General features: G+C 44.1%; 1 protein-coding gene across 1 annotated transcript; it reads right to left on the bottom strand.

The window, feature by feature from the left end:
- Positions 1-2,599: 2,599 nt before the first annotated feature.
- Positions 2,600-5,257, bottom strand: SOWAHD (sosondowah ankyrin repeat domain family member D). The gene is made up of 2 exons (XM_043974503.1): positions 4,395-5,257; positions 2,600-3,881 (listed from the first exon to the last, which is right to left on the bottom strand). Exons 1-2 carry the CDS (start codon positions 5,255-5,257, stop codon positions 3,839-3,841), a joined length of 906 nt encoding a protein of 301 aa, XP_043830438.1. The 3' UTR covers positions 2,600-3,838.
- Between the last annotated feature and the right edge of the window lie 15,010 nt (positions 5,258-20,267).

Genomic DNA, 20,267 nt, shown 5'->3' with positions numbered 1-20,267 from the left:
ACTACTGGGTCTGCTTCCCAAAGAGATCAATGAAAAAGGGAGAGGACCTATATGATAAAAAAATTTTATAGCAGCTCTTTTTGTGGTGGCAAAGAACTGGAATTTGAGGGGAATGCCCATCAATTGAGGAAAGGCTAAACAAGTTGTGGTATATGATTATGATGCAGTAATATTGGGCTATAAGAAATAACAAGGGAAATGGTTTCAGAAAAACTTGGGTAGACATATGAACTTATTCAAAGTGAGGTGATCAGAACCAGGAGAATATTGAAATGATGATCAACTGTGATCAATACAATGATCCAGGATAATTAAGAAGAATTCATGGTGAAAAATTCTATCCATTTCCAGAAAGAGAACTAAGTACAAATTGAAGCATACTTTTTCCACTTTTTCTTGCCTTTTTTTTTTTTTGCAACATGGTTGATATGGAAATGTGTTTTGCATGATTTCACATGTATAATTGATATCATATTGCTTGTTTTCTCAATGGGTGGGGGAAGAACCAGAGGGAGGGAGAGAATTTGGAATTAAAAAATAAATAATATTTTTAAGAAGGAAAAATATTTATGAAAGCTCTTTTTGTGGTGGCAAAGAATTGGAAACAGAGGGGATGCCCATCAATTGGGGAATGACTCAACAAGTTATGAGATATGAATGTGATGAAATACTATTTTGCTGTAAGAAATGTTGAAGGGGGGCAGCTAGGTGGTGCAGTAGATAAAGCACCAGCCCTGGATTCAGGAGTACCTGAGTTTAAATCCAGCCTCAGAAACTTGACATTTACTAGCTGTGTGACCCTGGGCAAGTCATTTAACCCTCATTGCCCCGCCCCCCCCAATCAACTGAGAAGTGTGCAGAGTGAGAACAATTTATACAGTGACAATTTTAGAGAAAAAGCAAGTCTGAAAGACTAGAACTTTGATCAATGCAATGGTAAACCTCAAGTTCAGAGAGCCAATAATGGAGCATGGTGCCCATCTCCTGACAGAGAGGGATGACAGAGTACAGAATGAAACACATATTTTTGGACATGGCCACCATGTTTTGTTCATTTATCCACATTTGTTACAAAACTTTCACAACAATCCTTGTAAAGTTTTTATAGGACTTTGGGGGGAGGAGTCTTTGTGAGGCTTTATAAAGGCTTTTTAACGCCGGGGGGGGGGGGGGGGCTGAGAAAAAAATGATTGTTAACAACAACAAAAATCAATGACACAAAAATAATTGACTTTCACCAGGGATCATGGTGAGACTCCAATCCCTGGGCTTTCTTTCAGTAACTCGCTGACCACAGTGCTGATCCCATCACCTCTACAAGTCTGTTTCTTACTGTAAGGGCTAAAATTCTAGCTATACTATCTAAAATATCTAATGAGTGGTCTGAGGCCGGATTTGAACTCAGGTACTCCTGACTCCAAGGCCAGTGCTCTATCCACTGCGCCATCTAGCTGCCCCCCCCCAAATTTTTTTTTAGTGAGGCAATTGGGGTTAAGTGACTTGCCCAGGGTCACACAGCTAGTAAGTGTTAAGTGTCTGAGGCTGGATTTGAACTCAGGTACTCCTGACTCCAGGGCCGGTGCTCTATCCACTGTGTCACCTAGCCACCCCTGGAATTTTTTTTTTTTTTAAAAGAAGGGACCTCAGAAGCCATCTAGACCAATACCCTAATTTTACAGGGGAGGAAACTGAGGGCCAAGGAGGGGAAGGTACTTGTCCAAGGTCACACACAGGATCCTAGCTCCAGAGCTGGGACTTCAGATACCATCCACTCTAACCCTTTTGTTTTATCAATGAGGAAACTATGGCATAGAGAGAAGGGATTTGCTCAAGGTCACCCAGGTAGTAAGTAGGATTTGAACCCAGGTCCCTTGACTCCAGGGATAATGCTCATTTCAGTGTGCCACATTGAAATAACTTGCTGAGGGTTACACAAAGGAATAGGGGCAGGATTTGAATCCAACTCTTCTTGCTTCCAAGACCAACGCTACATTCTCCATTAGACCACACTGTCTTATTTGGTCCATTATGGACCCCACTTGAAGGGGTTTAGAAATGGAAGGCTAAAAAGTATTTTGGCCTCATTCATAAGGGTGTGTGTGAGTGTGTATATGTTTTGCATGATTTCACATGTATAATTGATATTATTATTGCTTTCCTTCTCAATGAGTGGGGGAGGAGCCAGAGGGAGGGAGAGAATTTGGAATTAATTTTTTTAAATGAATTTGAAAAGAATTTTTTTTTTAGTGAGGCAATTGGGGTTAAGTGACTTGCCCAAGGTCACACAGCTAGTGTTAAATGTCTGAGGCCAGATTCGAACTCAGGTATTCCTGAATCCAGGGCCGGTGCTCTATCCACTTCGACATCTAGCTGCCCCCTAGAAATATTTTTAAAAGGAAAAATATTTATGATAGCTCTTTTTGTGGCAGCAAAGAATTGGAAACAGAGGGAATGCCTATACACATAAACATACACCCCTTATGGATATATATACATATATATACACACATGCACACATATAATCTATGTATATTGTATATATCTGTGTGTGTACACACATAATACACACATGCTCCTGAAGGCAACCTTATAGTGAAGTTTCAATGTAAAAATGACTCTTTAGCTTATTGAGTTTGGAAATCACCAGTAGAGTGTCTCTCCCCTCCCTTGGCACAAGGAACCAACAGTCAACAATAAGTGGGCAGGGAACTTTGGGCCAATTTTAGAAGTCCGGCTGCTTTCTGAAGGGAAGAAGGATGTTTGGGTGGCATCGAGGAAGACAAGCAAGTCTATCTTTGGTGGCACTGTCCTAGATAGACTAGCAGGCTGGGTGGCTGGTGGGGGCTGAGCGTCTGCCATTTCTTGGAGTCTCTGTGTCATATATTTTACAATGAGTCAATTTCCTGCTAATCAGGACTTGGTTTGAGAGAATTCTAGCAAACACAGGCTTGGCATTAGAAGGGATACTCATGCCCAGGATGTCATCATGATTTTTGAGAAAACCAATGTCTCTACTTTCTGTGATATTTCAGAATCCAGCAACCACCGATTACTTTTCCCTCTCACACTGAGTCAAGCTCTGAATTCATTTTTAGCTAAACCCAAGCACTTTTCCAAACCACAGCTGTTAAACTTCGAAAAGTGAGGAGAAGAGCCAGTACCACTGACGGGAGCGGGGAAACCTATTGGCGGGGGAAAAAAAGTGATGGGATATGTTTCATCAATAGAGGCCCGGGAGGTATAATGTGTGACTCAGCACTCACATAACGGAAAATGAGACTCGAGTTTGTTCCCCCTTTTAGATCCTTCCTCTCCCCACTCTAGCGATTCTCCAACTCTTGTGCTCTTCGTCTGGAGATGAGGGTCCAGTAACGCTCAAATCAAAAGTTAGGGAGGGGAAGTCAAACGTGGCTCCAAGATGGGGGATTATTTGTGAGTGCTTCCCTTCTGATACCAAAGCTGAGACAAAGGCCGCTCCAGATCATCAAAGCTTTCGCTTAAAGCACCGGGGAAGTTGCCCCTTCATCGCCAGGAGCTTGGGCAACTCCACCCTCCTGCCACTGTCAAGCACACACACGCACACACACACACACACACACACAGACACAAGCAGGCGCACACGGACAGCTTCGTCAAGTAAAAGAAGAAAATTCCCATTTTTAATATTCGGGAGAAGTCAGTCCTGCGGCCGATTTCTTCTCCTTAGCAGGACTGGCCCTCCCACCTGACTGCGTGATAAGTTCTGCTTCATCTATAACCGTCCTTGACAAAGTTAGGAGCTGTTCTTGCACGCGGAGTTTCCGGGTTAACTCCTGGGTCTCCCAGAACATGTTCTGTACTAAACGCCAAGAATGGCTCGTCTGGTATCTTGAATTTCACTCCTACACAGCTGAGAACCCATTCCTTCGTTCCTTAGAGCCGCTGTCCCAGGCCAGGCCCGTCAGGTCAGGACTGGTCCCAAAGGCAGCTTCCTTCCTTCCCCCCCTGACCCAAGGTGGTTTTTGAGAGGAATATGGCAGGAGGGAGAGGTCGGGCACTTCAGGCCCCTCGAGTCTTTAGAGGGGCTAAGTCATCCACCCAAGTAGCTCAGAGACCTGGAGGGTGTTGGGGGGAGGGATGTGGGACGAAAGGACACGCGTCTGGCCACTAGTGTGCTGACTTCTGAGGGTAGTTTGCAAACTTCTAGACTGAGATTTGGTTTTTCAGTCACTCAGAAGAAATCCCAAGAGACTGCGTTCCCTCCCCCACCCCCCACCCCACCCCCGTCCCGCCGTGAGCTGAGGGTCTTCCTCCCCCCAACACAGCCCCGGGCAGGGGAGGGTCCTAGGAGTAGGTGAAGGGGAAACCTCTCCCGCCGCCGCCCCGAGGATCTCCAAGCTTTTCCGGGCCCTCACCGGTCTTGGAAGAGGGAGAACAGTTGCCGGAAAAATCCCTGGATCTGGGTCACCCTGGAGCCCTTCTCCCCACTCGCCGGGGCCGCCCCGTCCGTCCGGTCCGGCAGCAGGGCAGTCCAGCTGTTGCGGCCGCTGCTACAGTTGTTGTTGACGTTTCCGGGCGGGCCCCTGCGCCGCACCGAGCCGGCTGTGGCGGTCGCGGCTCTCCGAGCGTCTTCGCCGTCCTCGGCGCCCGCCAGCTCCCGCAGGCCCGGGGGGGCATCGGGCCGCAGGTAGTGGCACGCCCGGCGGCCGCTGTGGTCCCGGCGGCTGCAGTCGGCACCCAGGGCTCCCACCAGCACCTTGATGACCATGTCGTGGCCCTGCTGCGCCGCCAGGTGCAGCGGGGTGAGGCCGCCGCTGCCGGGGGCGCTCACGTCGAAGGCCAGCCCGCGGCTGCGGCCGAAGTCGTGCGCCAGGATGAGCCCCTCGTGGCTGCCGTGCTTGGCCAGCCAGTGGAAGGCACTGTAGCCCGTGACCGGGTCCACGCGGCTCAGCAGCCCCGGCTCGGCCTCCAGCAGCTCCTGCAGCGCCTCAAAGCGGCCCTCGGCGGCCGCCAGCATCCACGCGTGCTCGCGGGGTTCTAGGCAGAGCCCGCCGGGGCCCGCGGACTGCTGCTCGTCCTCCTGCTCCGGCCCCGCCGGCAGCCCCAGCAGCTCCCGCAGCGCCCCTCGCCGCCGCCCGGGCATCCCCAGCGACAGCCGCAGCGAGGCCCGCCAGTCGGGCTCCCGCGGGGCCCTCCCCAGGCTGCGGCTGTCCAGGCTCGGGGGACGGGACCGGCTCCGGCTGCTGCGGGGGGCCGGTTCCCCCGGGGCTTCAGCCATGGCCCCCCGCCTGCGGGGGCCGGGTCTCGCTGGGAGCCCGAGGAGGGCGCTCGGGCCGTAGCCGCGGATGGATGGAGGGGGAAGGCCTGGCCCCCAGACCCCGCTCCCCGCCCCCGAGCTGCCAGCCGCCCGGCCCGCCGCGGTCGCCCTGGGTCGGGCCCGGCTCCGCCCTGGCCGCGGCCAGGTGCGCTCTGCAGGCCCGCCTCCTGGGCTGCCCCGGCCGGCCGGGACACGCCCTCGGCATCCCAGGGTCCGGCCCGGCTGGCCGCTTCTGCCCCGCGGCCCCCTGCCAGGGGCGGGGGCAACCTGCGGCCGCCTAACGGAGCTCCTCCCCCGAGCTCCCGGCGGTTGGGCCCCGCCCGGCCCCTTCCCCCGCCCCCTTTCCTCTCCATTCCTCACTCTCCGGGCCCTCTGAACTTTGTCCCGCAGCCGCCTTTGTCCCGGGGTGGCGTTCAGTCAAGGAGACTGCCCGCGTCCCTCCCGCCTTCCTCTCTCCCCTCCCCGGCCTATTGCCCGACCTCGCCTCGGAACCACCCTCCTCCCCCAGCTCCGAGTCCTGACAAGGAGCTGTCCGGGGTCACCCCAGGAGAACCCCCAGAAGAAGCAAGGACGGGGCACCCTTCCTTTTCTGAGCAGAACTTGGTATTTTCCCCCTCCCTCCAACAGAGCTCTTCTTCTGCGAAGGCATCCACTGCCCCCCGCCCCCCCACCCCCCTCCGCCTCTCTTCCCAAGTCTGGGACCTCTGCACTGCAGTGAAGGAGATAGCAGGTCCAGGGTTTTAGAAAGAAGAGATAGATGCTTTTCCTTCTTGAACTCATTACTGAGCTCTTCCTCCAGGTGATTCACTCAGGCGTTCACAACATACAGTGGATAAGGCCAAGTCAGGTTTCTGCAAACGTGGGGGTGGGGAGGGGCGGGGAGGCGTCCCTCCGTTTGGAGAGTGAAGGAAGGAACCTAGCATTCTTTGCCATTCTATTCCGTCCCTTGGTGTCACTTCAGAAATACTCCGCTAGCTGTACCACCCACTCCCACACCACCACCTTAGCAAAATAACCAGGTACTTGCTATCCCTGGGCCTTGGCAGTTGCTTTCTAACTAGTCTCCAAACTGTCTCCCCTCCTATCCTGCAAATCCAGCCAGAATAACTTTCCTGTGACCTTGATAAGCCCTTGTCCCAAAGTCTTCAGCCATTCCCCACTGTCTATAGGGGAAAAACAAGTTCAACTCTTGAGCTTGTCATTGTTGGTCTTCTGTAATCTGGCCCCAGCCTGACATATCCCACTGCTCTGGGAAGAGCCCCATATGCTTTGGCCAAACTGGCAGCATCCCTTGACCCAGCAAGTCTTGCAATTTTCCACATCTACACTTTTGCAGTTGGTCAGTGTTTATTAAGCACCTACTTAAGTTCCAGGCAGTATGCTAAGTGCCCAGGCTACAAAGAAAGACAAAAACAATCCCTGGCCTCAAGGAGCTTACATCCTAATGGTAAGACAACATGTAAATAAGTTTGTTTCATATAGCATACATGGATGTTGAAGGGAAGGATCTAGAAGCTGGGGCAGCCTGTTGATCCCCACCTTGAGGTGTCCTCCTCCCTCTTATTCATTTTTCTAGACCAAGTCAAATCCATTTCCTCCTGTGGGAATTGGCATCAGGCTCTCTCCCCCAACTCTTACCTCTGAAACCCTCTGGCCCTGACTGTAACAGTGATTTACACTCAGTATTGCCTACCCTTGTATTATAGTTATTTTTTCATGTGCACAAATCTTATCTTCCTGATTCTGCAACTTTAATTTGGTAAACATTGATGATAATAATTTCTCGGGAGGAGGGAAGAGGACCAGACCCATGATTTTCCAGATGGGGGTGGGGAGGAGCAAGGATAAAGTCACAAGTGCATATCTGGAAACTTCCTCTGCAGAGTATATGCTTGGGGTCACTGAGGTTAAGGGGGTAACCCAGGTTAAGGGAATAACTCAGCCTGAGTCAAGCAGGATTTGAACCCAAGTCTTCCTGATTCTGAGGCCTCTCTCTATACTCTTTTTTTTTTTTTTTTTGCAGGGCAATGGGGGTTAAGTGACTTGCCCAGGGTCACACAGCTACTAATTGTTAAGTGTCTGAGGCCGGATTTGAACTCAGGTCCTCCTGACTCCAGGGCCTGTACTCTATCCACTGCACCACCTAGCTGCCCCTCTCTCTATACTCTTAATACTGCTGCCTCATGAAATGAGGCATAAATGTAAAAGGTAGAGGGAACCTCAGAAGCCTGCTCTCCAGCCCCCTCATTTTACAGATGAGGAAACTGAGGCCCAGGGAGTTAAGTGAATGACTTGCTCCATGGAGGTTAAATGATTTTTCCAAGGACACACTGGAACTCAGAGGTAAGATCTGAACTCAAGTCTTCTCACTTCAGAGCCAGAGTTCTTTCTACTGTACACTGATGAATTATAAGGTTCTCATTCTCATTTGGAAATCAGGGAGCTGGAGGGGCAGCTAGGTGGCACATCGGATAAAGCACTGGCCCTGGATTCGGGAGGACCTGAGTTCAAATCTAACCTCTGACACTTGACACTTACTAGCTATGTGACCCTGGGCAAGTCACTTAACCCTCATTGACCCACCAAAAAAAAAACTTATTAGAAATCAGGGAGCCAAAAGCTATATCTCTGGAAGTGAAAGTTAGAGGCATGGGGTTCTCCCAAACCCCAGGGGCATCCAATCAATAACTGATGATGTGGACGGTTCAGTGAAAATGTCAGCAACAGACAAGATCAGCCCACTGAGTCCAGAGGTGAGAAGGCCTTGTTGCTTTCATTTTCTAAGCCAAAAAGAAGAAATTCAAAACGGTCTGACAAACAGCACTTCCTTTTCCCCGGGGGAACTCCCCTCCCTCCCCATCCCTGCTCTGTAAACACCAAACCGCAGAAAAATCCCAGCCCATGTCAGCTGCTGCCTCGATTTGTTTAGTTTTCTACTCTGTTTCCAGTCAAATGCCAGTGTGGAGAATGAAGGCCAAAGCACCCCCACCTTGCCAGCCCTATCAGCGCTAATGCTATCTTGAGTTCCACGCCAAGGAATGCAAAGGCACCTGATGAACCAGCCCCACAGAGCCAGGGCTGGCTGCCTCCCTGCCCTTTCTCTTTCTCTCCTCTGGTGCCCTAGGCTAGAGCTAGGGCTGCTTCCAGGCCTTTTGTCCTGCCTGGGCCTTGCCCATTGTGCATCCTCCACCAGACCACAGTTCTTTGCCTATTTCGGTGAGTCTGTGATGTGCCGGCTTCTCCAAATGGAAGAAGCATCTGCTCTCCTCTTGCCCTAACCGTCACCAACTTGAGTCGAAAAATCTCTATAGTATAGAGAGTTCCCCCATTTAGCAAGTATCTGATAAGGGAGAATTAGTCACTCGCTTAAGGGTCTCATTAAAAATTAGAAATTTTCAGTGGCACAGTGGATAGAGCAACAGGCCCTGGATTCAGGAGGACCTGAGTTCAAATCCGGCCTCAGACACTTGACACTTACTAGCTGTGTGACCCTGGGCAAATCACTTAACCCTCATTGCCCTGACCAAAAAAAAAGTTTCAAAAATTAACAATTGTCAGTGAATTAAAGTCCCTGTAAATAGATCGCCAGGCCTGGAGTCAGGAAGGCCTGAGTTCAAATCCAACCCCAGACACTTACTAGCTATGTGACCCTGGGCAAGTCACTTCACCCTGTTTGCCTCAGTTTCCTCATCTGTAAAATAAGCTGGAGAAGGAAATGGCAAACCACTCTGGTGTCTCTGCCAGGAACAAGCCAAATGGGGTTATGAAGTGTCAAATTGAACTGGACAACAACAACAAATTCTAGATACTAGAATGTGAGATGAGGTAGGGGTCTCAAAGGTCATCCAGGGTTTTCGGACCCAATGGTGGCAGGGTCACCAACAGACAAAAGCCAAAATGGGAAGATCTCATAGAAAGTTTTAACCCAGGTAGAGGCAAAGAAGGAGGTGAGTCAACAACCATTTATTAAGTCTTTACTGTGTATCAGGCATCATGCTAAGCAATGAAAATGCAAAGAAATGGAGGAGGGGTGAGAAAGGAGAAGAAAGGATACCTTCAAGCAAAGGATGGAGAATCACATGTTGGAGATGTTCTGGTGGGGATTTCTTTCATGGACAGTTTGGACTAGAAAGCTGCTGAGTTCCCTTCTGACTTTTTTTTTGGTGAGGTAATTGGGGTTAAGTGACTTGCTCAGGGTCACACAGCTAGTAAGTGTCAAGTGTCTGAGGTTGGATATGAACTCAGGTCCTCCTGACTCCAGGGCCGGTGCTCTATCCACTGTGCCACCTAGCTGCCCCCAACTTTCTTATTCTATGACCTTCGAGATACCCCATTTTATAGATGGGGAAACTGAGGCTCCAAGAGAGGAGAAAATGCCTTATTTGCTCAAGGTCACACATAGGATCATAGAGCTAGGGCTGATAAATGCTTATTGCCTGACTAGATGACCCCTAGAACTGAAAGTTCTAGATTTAGGATCCTATAAAGGACCGTGGGCAAGTTAATTCACTTCCCTGGGCCTCAAAGGTTCCTGCTCTAGAGCATGAGAGGATTGGAGTAGATTATTTCTGAGATCCTTTTCATCTCCACTGTGATCACTTCTTTTGCGTTCCAAAGCTCCTTCCAACTCTAGGATTCTGTGGCTCTAGGACACATACAGTATATACCTGTTCAGTCATTTAATAAGCGCTAAGTAACTTCTACATGCCGGGCATTGTGCTAGCCACTGGGGGTACAGAGACAAAAAAGAAACCACCTTCAAGGAACTTACTTGGGTTTTTTTTTGGTTTTGTTTTGTTTTTAATCATAAAAGCATTTTATTACTTTCCAGTTACATGTAAAGATAATTTTCAACATTTGTTTGCACAAGATTTTTAGTGCCAAATTTTTCTCCCCTCCCCAAGACAGAAAGCAATCTGATATTATAGGTTGTGATGTTTAAAATCCAAATGTGTGATTGCCTTAAATTAGAAGCTTTAGCACCAGTCCTTGGGCATCAAGCATTTATTAAAGCATACCAAGTATTCATGTGGAGTTCAGAAAGTTAAGAAAAGGCCTATCTAGCCTGGTTAGGTTCTTCCTCAAGTCCTCCACCAGGAGCCTGCTTCAAGCTGATTGGAAGGCATTATCCAAATCCATTGGTTCAAGGGACTTGAAGGTGGTCTCAAGTTGAGTTCAAAGTCCATCTAGTTAACTTGAAGTAGGCTAATTAGCAGTCAATCACTCTCACTTAATTCAATCAGTTTAGATTAATCTCCAGGTGAGCCTTTGAGTATCTGCTAAATCCCATTATTTTATCACAAGGTCATATATATATATATATATATATATATATATATATAAGTACAATCACATCAAACATTTCTGCATTACTCAGGTTGTGGGAGAAGAATCAGAACAAAAGGGAAAACCTCAAAAAAGAAAAAAACAGAAACAAAAACAAAAACAAAAGTAGAAACGGTATGGCTCAGTCTCTATTCAAACCCACAGTTCTTTTTTCTGGATGTGGAGAACATTTTCCATGATGAGTTCTTTGGAATTGTCTTGGATCATTGTATTGCTGAGAGGAGCTAAGTCTATCACAGTTGATCATCTCACAATGTTGTTGTTAGTACCATGTTCTCTTGGTTCTGCTCACTTCACTCAGCAAGAGTCCACTTAAGTCTTTCTAGGTCTTTCTGAAATCTTCCTGCTCATCGTTTCTTACAGCACAATAGTATTCCATCACATTCATATACCACAACTTGTTCAGCCATTCCCCAATTGGTGGGCATCCCCTTGATTTCCAATTCTTTCCCACCACAAAGAGAGCAGCTATAAATATTCTTGTACATGTGGGTCCTTTTCCCTCTTCTATGATCTCTTTGGGATACAGACCTAGTAGTGGTATTACTGGGTCAAAGGTTCCATAGCTCTTTGGGTATAGTAAGGAACTTACATTCTATTGGAGGGAGCAATGTGTACACACATAAATGTAGTCAGTGTCTCCCATTACTCACAAGGAGGTGCTCCCCCCATAGACAACTATACCAGGTTCAAGGTGCTCTATATGAATCCATCATCCACTAAAACCATAGCTCACAAGCCCCCAGAGATGTGTTTACTTTTAATAGTCAGCCAAAGGAGGACACAATTAGGTAAAGGTAACAATAAAATATTTCCCACAAATAAACACACCATCAATGAGAATAGTGAACTCAACCATGTAAAGAGGTAGACATACAAGGAAAGAGAATGGCCCTGTTACATACATGGAAAGGCACACAGGAAGCAGGGATGGCCGGAGGGCATGCTTATAAGCAACATATGTGACCAGGGAACACACAAAGAAAGTACATTTCCCCCAGAACTTCTATTTTGGGGAAGAGCCCCAGAACAATCATCCTTAATTCTCTGGATTGGTTCCTGTGGGCCACTTCTCCCATTGATGAGTTCTCTGCAGAATCTCCTTTTTGGGGAAAGGCCCAAATCAGCACCTCTCATTTTTTTTTTTTGTGAGGCAGTTGGGGTTAAGTGACTTGCCTAGGGTCACACAGCTAGTAAGTGTCAAGTGTCTGAGGTCAGATTTGAACTCAGGTCCTCCTGACTCCAGGGCCAGTGCTCTATCCACTGTGCCACCTAGCTGCCCCCCAGCACCTCTCATTCTTTAGACTCAGCCCCCATACCCCCATATGGGTACCTCCTCCCCTCCCTAGTTGGTTTCCCTTTTATATGTTGTCTTCTCCCATTAGAAAGTAAACCCCTTGAGAGCAAGGGATTGTCTTTCTTTTTGCTTGTATTTGTATCCCCAGAGCTTAGCTCAGTGCCTAGTACATTATAATTGCTTAATAAATGCTTGTGGATTGACTGACGAAAGGTCAGTTTATGTCTCTGATGCATCACAGGCACTGAAGTCAGCTGGTGGTACCATTATTCTGCACTTACCAAGGCTGCTCCCCACTTATCTCCATGGGACACAGTCTTCACTGATACTTCTGGTCACTGCTTCAGTGGACACATACCCAGTCCCTGCTGGATGTTTCTGGTCTCAGCCCCACTGAAATGTGGTGGAGCTTTTCCAGCTTCCCAGATAATGACAACAATACCTGACAGGTATATGGTGCTTTATGGTCTGTGAAGAACTTTGCAAGTATTATCTCAGTTGAACCTCCCAACAACCCTGGGAGGTAGGTTTTATTATTATCCCCTTTTACAGATGAGGAAACTGAGGCAAACACAATTTAAATGACTTGCCCAGAGTCACACAGCAAGTAAGTGTCTGGGGCTGGATTTGAATTCTGACTTTCCTGTGTTCCAAGCTTTTTATTCACTGCAGTACCTAGCTACCTCAAATTTTGAGGTTCATTTGAAATCCTTGACTTCTGAACTGTCAAAAGTGTGTGGTTTAGGGCAGCTAGGTGGCACAGTGGATAAAGCACCGGCCCTGGATTCAGGAGTACCTGAGTTCAAATCCAGCATCAGACACTTAACACTTACTAGCTGTGTGACCCTGGGCAAGTAACTTAACCCCAATTGCCTTACCAAAAAAAAAAAGAAAGAAAGAAAGAAAAAAAGTGTGTTGTTTAGTTTTAAAGTCAGAGACATTACAAAAATAGGTTTTTAGAAAATCAGCTACCAACTACTCCTGATTTTAGCAAGATGGGGCAGTAGAGGAAGTACTGCAGCTTAGTTCTCCCAATATTCCCCTCAAAACAACTTTAAAATAATGCATCGAATTGAATTTTGGAGCTGCATAGTCAACAAAGCAGTTTAAGTGAGACATTTGTTGAGCCCAAGACAACATAAGAGGTTAGCGGGAGAGGTTTTTGTGATACTGGGATGAGGACTGGCCCGGAGTGCACATGGCAGCAACACAAGCTGTGGGCTTTGGAGGCAGCAGCAACAGCATCAATAACAGCTTTGGGAGGTCTCAGCCTCGAGACAGTAAGGGGATTGAAAAATTGGTCAGATTAGATTCTTCTCACCAATGCAATGGTACAAGAGAATTCCAGGGGACTCAAGATGGAAGGGGATCTCCAAATCCAGAAAAAAAAGTGTGGAGTAGAGATGCTGATTGAACCATAGTATTTCTTTTTTTTTTTTTTAGTGAGGCAATTGGGGTTAAGTGACTTGCCCAGAGTCACACAGCTAGTTAAGTGTCAAGTGTGTGAGTCTGGATTTGAACTCAGGTCCTCCTGAATCCAGGGCCAGTGCTTTATACACTGCTCCACCTAGCTGCCCCAGAACCATAGTATTTCTTTTGCTTTTGGTGCTGTTGTTTTTTCTATTTTGAGGTTTTTCCTCAATGCTCTGATTCTTCTCTTATAACATGACTAATGCAGAAATAAGTTTAATGTTATTTTATATATATATATAAATATATATATATAAAACCTATATCAGATTACCTGCTATCTAGGGGAGGGGGAGGGAGGGGAGGGAGGGAGAAAAATCTGAAATTGGAAATCTTGTATAAACAAATGTTGAGAACTATCTTTACATGTAACTGGAAAAAAATACTTTTATCAGAGAAAAAAAGAAAAATTGGTCAGAGAGAGATTACAGGAGGCCCTTGTGCTGGTACTGGGTGAAGGACCAAGTGTTGTTTAATAACTCCATTGCTTATACTCAGTTCTGGATCAAAGTTAAAGGGTGGAGAACAGAACTATCCCTTGTGGCTATCTCTCAGCCCCCCCCCCAAGGTGAGAAAATCCCAACTTTAACATAAATTTCAAAGTCAAGAAATAGGCTGGGAAAATGAGCAAATAGAAGAAGAAGAAGAAGAAGAAGAAGAAGAAGAAGAAGAAGAAGAAGAAGAAGAAGAAGAAGAAGAAGCTGACCATAAAAAGTTATTATGGTGACAGCAAAGATCAAGACACAAACTCAAGGGTAGAGTCAATATGGTGAAGTAAAGTTAGCAACCCATCCAACTCTCTCAACATTCCCCACCAAACAACTTTAAAACAACACATCAAATCAAAGTCTGGAGCAGAATAGTGAACAAAAGGTCAGGGTGAGACATTTTTCCAGCCTGAGACAACTTAGGAGGTTGACAGGAAAGGATGAACAGGATGCTATCAGGAAAACCTGGAAAGATATGCATGAACTGAAGCAGAGTGAAATGTACTGTATATAAAATAACAGCAATAGTGTAAGATGACCTTCTGGGAAGCATGTGGTGAGCCTTGGGGGCAGCTGTGACTACAGCAGCAGTTTGGGGAGCTTCAGCTTAGATATGGTAAGGAGATTGGGCAGCTGGTCAGAAAGAGACTACAGAGGACCCCATGTACTGGCCCTGGGTGTGGAGCTAAGTGCTATTAAGGAACTTCATTATGATTTTTTTTGTATAGAATTTTATTTTCCAAAATATATGTATAAACAAATTTTGACATCAATTTTTTAAAACTTTGTGTTCCAACTTCTCTTCATCCCTCCCTTCCCACCCCCACCCCCAAGAACTCAAGCAATTCAATATAAGTTATATATGAGTAGTAATGGAAAACATCTCCACATTAGCTAGGTTGTGAGAGAAAACAGTTAAAAAACAAAACTTCAGATTAAGGAATTGTCAAAGAAAAAAAATTTTTTTAAGTGTGTTTCAATCTGTTTTCAGATACCATAAGTTCTTTCTCTGTAGATGGGCTGCAATTTTCATAAGTCCTTCAGGATTATATTGGATCATTGCCTTGCTGAAAACAACCACATGCTTCCCAGAAGGTCATCTTACACTATTGCTGTTATTTTATATACAGTACATTTCACTCTGCTTCAGTTCATGTATGTCTTTCCAGGTTTTCCTGATAGCATCCTGTTCATCATAACTTTTATATAGTACCTTAAACCTGACAAAGAATTTTCTTCACAATAGCCAAGCAAAGTATGTACCATACATTTTGCCATTATACTCAGTCATCATAACTACTTATTAAGGAATTTCATTACCAAATGTGGCTACAGGGCAGAGAAAAGCACTAGTGCTTATGGCTGCAGGGGAGCTGGGAATCTTGTCACAGTTCAAGAGCAGAAAGGAACTCTACTGCTTGTGAATGTAGGGGAGCAATGCTGTTCCTAGGTAAAAAACAGAAAGCAGACCAGGAGAGCAGTGACCATAACCCTAATCACACCACCTTGGAAGCACTGAAAACTTATAAACCTCCAGAACTAGCTCTGAAAACAGCAGTATGAAAAAACCTGAAGCTTGGGACAGTACCTTTCCCTCACCCCCATGGTGAGCAGATTCCAACTTTAACACAAAGTTCAAAATCAAGAAATAGGGTGGAAAAATGAGCAAACTACAACAAAGAAGAAACTGGCCATAAAAAAATCTATTATGGTGATAGGAGAAGATCAAGACATAAACCCAGAAGAGGACAATGTGAAAACAGCTAGAAACAAAGCCTCAAAGAAAAGATGCAATTTGGACAGAAGTCCAACAAGACTTCCTAGAAGAGCTAAAGAAAGATATAAGTGGAGCAGAGGTAAAATTAGGGAAAGAATTATGAAAGATAATTATGAAAAGATAATTAATCGCTTGGTAAGAGAAGCACAAAAAATTTATGAAGAAAATAACACCCTAAAAAACAAAATTGACCAAATGGTAAAAAAAAAGGCAGAACATTCACTGAAGAAAAGAACTCCTCAAAAAGGAAAATTGGCCAAATGGAAAAAAAGTATGAGAGCTCACTGAAGAAAATAATTCCTTAAAAATTAGAATTCGGCAAGTGAAAGCTAATGACTCCATGAGACATCAAGAAAAATTAAACAAAGTCAGGAGAATGAAAAAAAATAGAAAAGATTTGAAATATCTCATTAAAAAGGTAATGACCGGGGGGACAACTAGGTGGCACAGTGGATAAAGCACTGGCCCTGGATTCAGGAGGACCTGAGTTCAAATCCAACCTCAGATACTTGACACTTGCTAGCTGTGTGATCCTGGGCAAGTCACCTAACCCTCACTGCCCTGCAAAAACAAAACAAAACAAAACAAAAAAATCTTTAGGATAAAGTAAGAATTTTAAGAAAAATAGAAAAAGGGGGCAGCTAGGTGGCACAGTAGAAAAGGCACCGGCCCTGGATTCAGGAGGATCTGAGTTCAAATATGACCTCGACACTTGACACTTACTAGCTGTGTGACCTTGGGCAAGCCACTTAACCCTCATGGCCCCACAAAAAAAAAGAAAAAGGAATAAAAAGGTAATGACCTGGAAAATAGATCAAGGAGAGATAATTTAAGAATTATTGGACTACCTGAAAGTTATGATAAAAAATGAGCCTAGATATAATACTGCAAGAAATTATTTTAAAATTTCCCTGTTGTTGTTGTTGTTCATTTTTCCTTTTTTTTTTTAAGGGCATTGGGGGTTAAGTGACTTGCCCAGGGTCACACAGATAGTAAGTGTCTGAGTCTGGGTTTGAAGTCAGGTCCTCCTGAATTCAAGACTGGTGCCTTATCCACTGCACCACCTCACTGCCCCAGGTGCTCATTATTCCTTGAGTTTTTTTTTCCTTTTGTTCTTATTCATCTTTTACAACATGACTAATGTGGAAATATGTTTAACATGATTGTAATGTATAACCTATATTAGAATGCTTGCCAGCTTCGGGAGTGGGGAGAGAAGGGAGGTTGGGAGAAAAATTTGCAATTCAAAAAATATCTTTACATATAACTGGAAAAAATTTTAAATAAATTAAAAACAAAAAACTTCCCTGCTATCTTAGAATGAGAGGCTAAAATGGAAATTGAAAGAATCCACCAATCATCTCCTGAAAGAGATCCCCAAATGAAAACTCCCAGAAATATTATAGCCAAGTTCCAGAGTTCCCAGATCAAGGAGAAAATATTGCCAGAAGACAGAAAGAAACCATTCGAATATCATGGCTCCATAGTCAGAATCACACAAGATTTAGCAGCTTCCACATTGAAAAAGTAGAAGACTTGAAATATGACATTCCAGAAGGCAAGGAAGCTAGGATTAGAACTAAGAATAACCTATCCAGCAAAACTGAATATAATCCTTGGGGGGGGGGGGGCGGGAAATGGATATTTAATGAAGTAGAAGATTTTTCAAGCATTCCTGATTAAAATACTAGAGCAGAGTAGAAAATCTGACATTTAAACATAGGGCTCAAGAGAAGCATAGTGTAACGACTGTAATGACGCCACCTGCTGGAGACTTACTGTAGAAAAGTTCCGCCATGAGGTGAAGGTCTCTGAGGGCAAGACCATGCGTCTTTTCTTTGGCGTCAGGAAGTGACATTTGCTTGTGGGAGGAAGAAGGGGGAGCCTGGCGCTCTGACTTGCTCTCTTTCCTAAGGACTCCGGTGGAGAAGGGAGCTAGAAATGCACTCTCCCTTTAATAGAGAGATGAATGTAAGCCTTTCTCTCTTTACCAAATTCTTATTCTCCTTAATAAATGCTTAAAAGTCTAACTCTTGCTAAAGCTTATAATTTATTGGTGACCACTCATTAGATATTTTAGACAGTATAGCTAGAATTTTAGCCTTAACAATAGCAAGGTAAACATGAAAGAGAAATCATAAAGGACTGAATATGGTTATACTATTTACATCCCTATATGGGAAGAAAATATATATAACTCATAAGAATTTTATCATTATTAGGACAGTTAGAAAAAATCTACATAGAGAGAGGGTATGAGTGTGAGTCAACTATGTTGGGATGATCTCAAAAAAATAGGTGAAAAAGGAAGAATGGGGGAAATTATTTCACATAAAAGAGGCACACAAGGAAGAGCTTTTACAATGGAGGGGAAAGAGAAAGGTGGTGGCAGACCTCAATATCATCTGAACTGGTTCAAAGAAGAAAAAAATATATAAATCCTCATTTAAGTATAGAAATCTATCTTACTCAATAGGGAAGTAGGAGGGGAAAGGAATAAAAGTGGGAGGGGTTGATAAGCCAGAGGATAGATTAAGGGAGTCAGTGGTCAGAAACAAAACACTTTTGAGTAGGGAGAGGGCAAAAAGAGAGAGAAGATAAAAAGAAGAAAATAAGATGGAGGGAAATACATAGTAATTATAACTGCAAATGTGAATAGGATGAACTCATCCATAAAATGGAAGTGGATAGCAGAATCGATTACAAAGCAGAATCCAATGACATGTTGTTTATAAGAAACACACTTGAAAAAAAAAGACAGAGTTAAAATAAGAGACTGGAGCAGAATCTCTTATGCTTCAGCACAGACAGAAATCATGATCTCAGACAAAGCAAAAGCAAAATAGGCTAATTAAAAGAGAGAATCAAGAATACTACACCTTGGGGGCAGCTAGGTGCCGCAGGGGATAAAGCACTGGCCCTGGATTCAGGAGGACCTGAGTTGAAATGTGGCCTCAGACACTTGACACTTACTAGCTGTGTAACCCTGGGCAAGTCACTTAACCCTCATTGCCCTGCACCAAAAAACCCCCAAACAAACAAACAAAAAAGAATACTACACCTTGCTAAAAGGTACCATGGCAGGGGGAAAAACCAAACCTGCTTTATAAATATTGTTTAGAGGCAGCTAAGTGGTGTAGTGGATAGAACACTGGCCCTGGAGTCAGGAGGACCTGAGTTCAAATTTGGCTTTAGACACTTGACACTTACTAACTATGTGAGCCTGGACAAGTCACTTAATCCCAATTGCCTAACCAAAAAAAAACAACAACCCCAAAACAAACTTGCTTTATAAAAGGTACCATGGGCAATGAATATCAATATTAAACATATATGTACCAAATGGCAGAGCATCCAAATCCTTAAAAGAATAGTTAAATGAGTTATAGGAAGAAATAGACAGTACAACTATACTAGTGAAGGACCTCAACTTTCTCCCTCAACTACATAAATCTAACTTCTTTATTTTAATAAAGAAATTGAGTAGATTAATAGAATTTTAGAAAAATTAGATATGATAGACCTCTAGAGAAAATTGAATGGGAATAGAAAGTAGTATGGTTTTTTTTCTCACCTGTACATGGCATCTTCACAAAAAATGGTCATGTATTAGGGCATAAAAACCTCACAAACTAATGCAGAAAAGCAGAAATATTAAATGCACACTTTTGGGACCATAAGGCAATAAAATTACATTCAATAAAGGGCTTGAGAAGCATAGATTAAAGATTAATTGCTTTTTTTTTTTTGTGGGGCAATGAGGGTTAAGTGATTGCCCAGGGTCACACAGCTAGTAAGTGTCAAGTGTCTGAGGCTGGATTTGAACTCAGGTCCTCCTGACTCCAAGGCAAATGCTTTATCCACTGTACCACCTAGCTGCCCCAAGATTAAAGATTAATTGGGAACTAATCTAATCTAAAGAATGAATTGGTCAAAGAATAAATAATAGAAACAATCAATAGTTTCATTAAAGAGAATGACAACAATGAGACAATGTGCCAAAATTTGTGGGATGCAGCCAAAGCAGTAGTTAGAAGCAATTTTATATCTCTAAATGCTTACAGCAATAAAAAGAGAAAGAATGAATTGCACATCAGTATCAATAAATTGCATATGTAACTAAGAAAATTAGAAAAAGAACAAATTAAAAATGTCCAATTAAACACCAAAATAGAAATCCTGAAAACCAAAAGAGAGATTAATAAAATGGACAGTAGAAAAACCATTGAACTAATAAATTACAGAAGGGTCTGGTTTTATAGAGAAAAAGTCAATAAAATAGATAATCATTGGTTAATTTGATTTTTAAAAAAAGAAATTACCATTATCAAAAATGAAAACAGTGAACACACCACCAATGAAGATGAAATTAAAGCAATTATTAGAAGCTATTTTGTCCAATTATATGCCATTAAAACTGACAATATAAGTGAAACTTATAAACTTATAAAATCTAAGTGATACTTATAAAACCATAAATTGCCTAAAGTAACACAAAAAGGAAGTGAAACTTCTAAACTTATAAAATCTAAGCGATACTTATAAAACCATAAGTTGCCTAAATTAACACAAAAAGGAAATAGAATACTTAAC

Source organism: Dromiciops gliroides, chromosome X (genome assembly GCF_019393635.1).
Source record: "Dromiciops gliroides isolate mDroGli1 chromosome X, mDroGli1.pri, whole genome shotgun sequence".
NCBI lineage: Eukaryota > Metazoa > Chordata > Mammalia > Microbiotheria > Microbiotheriidae > Dromiciops > Dromiciops gliroides.
This window is presented reverse-complemented; position numbering and strand designations above follow the sequence as displayed.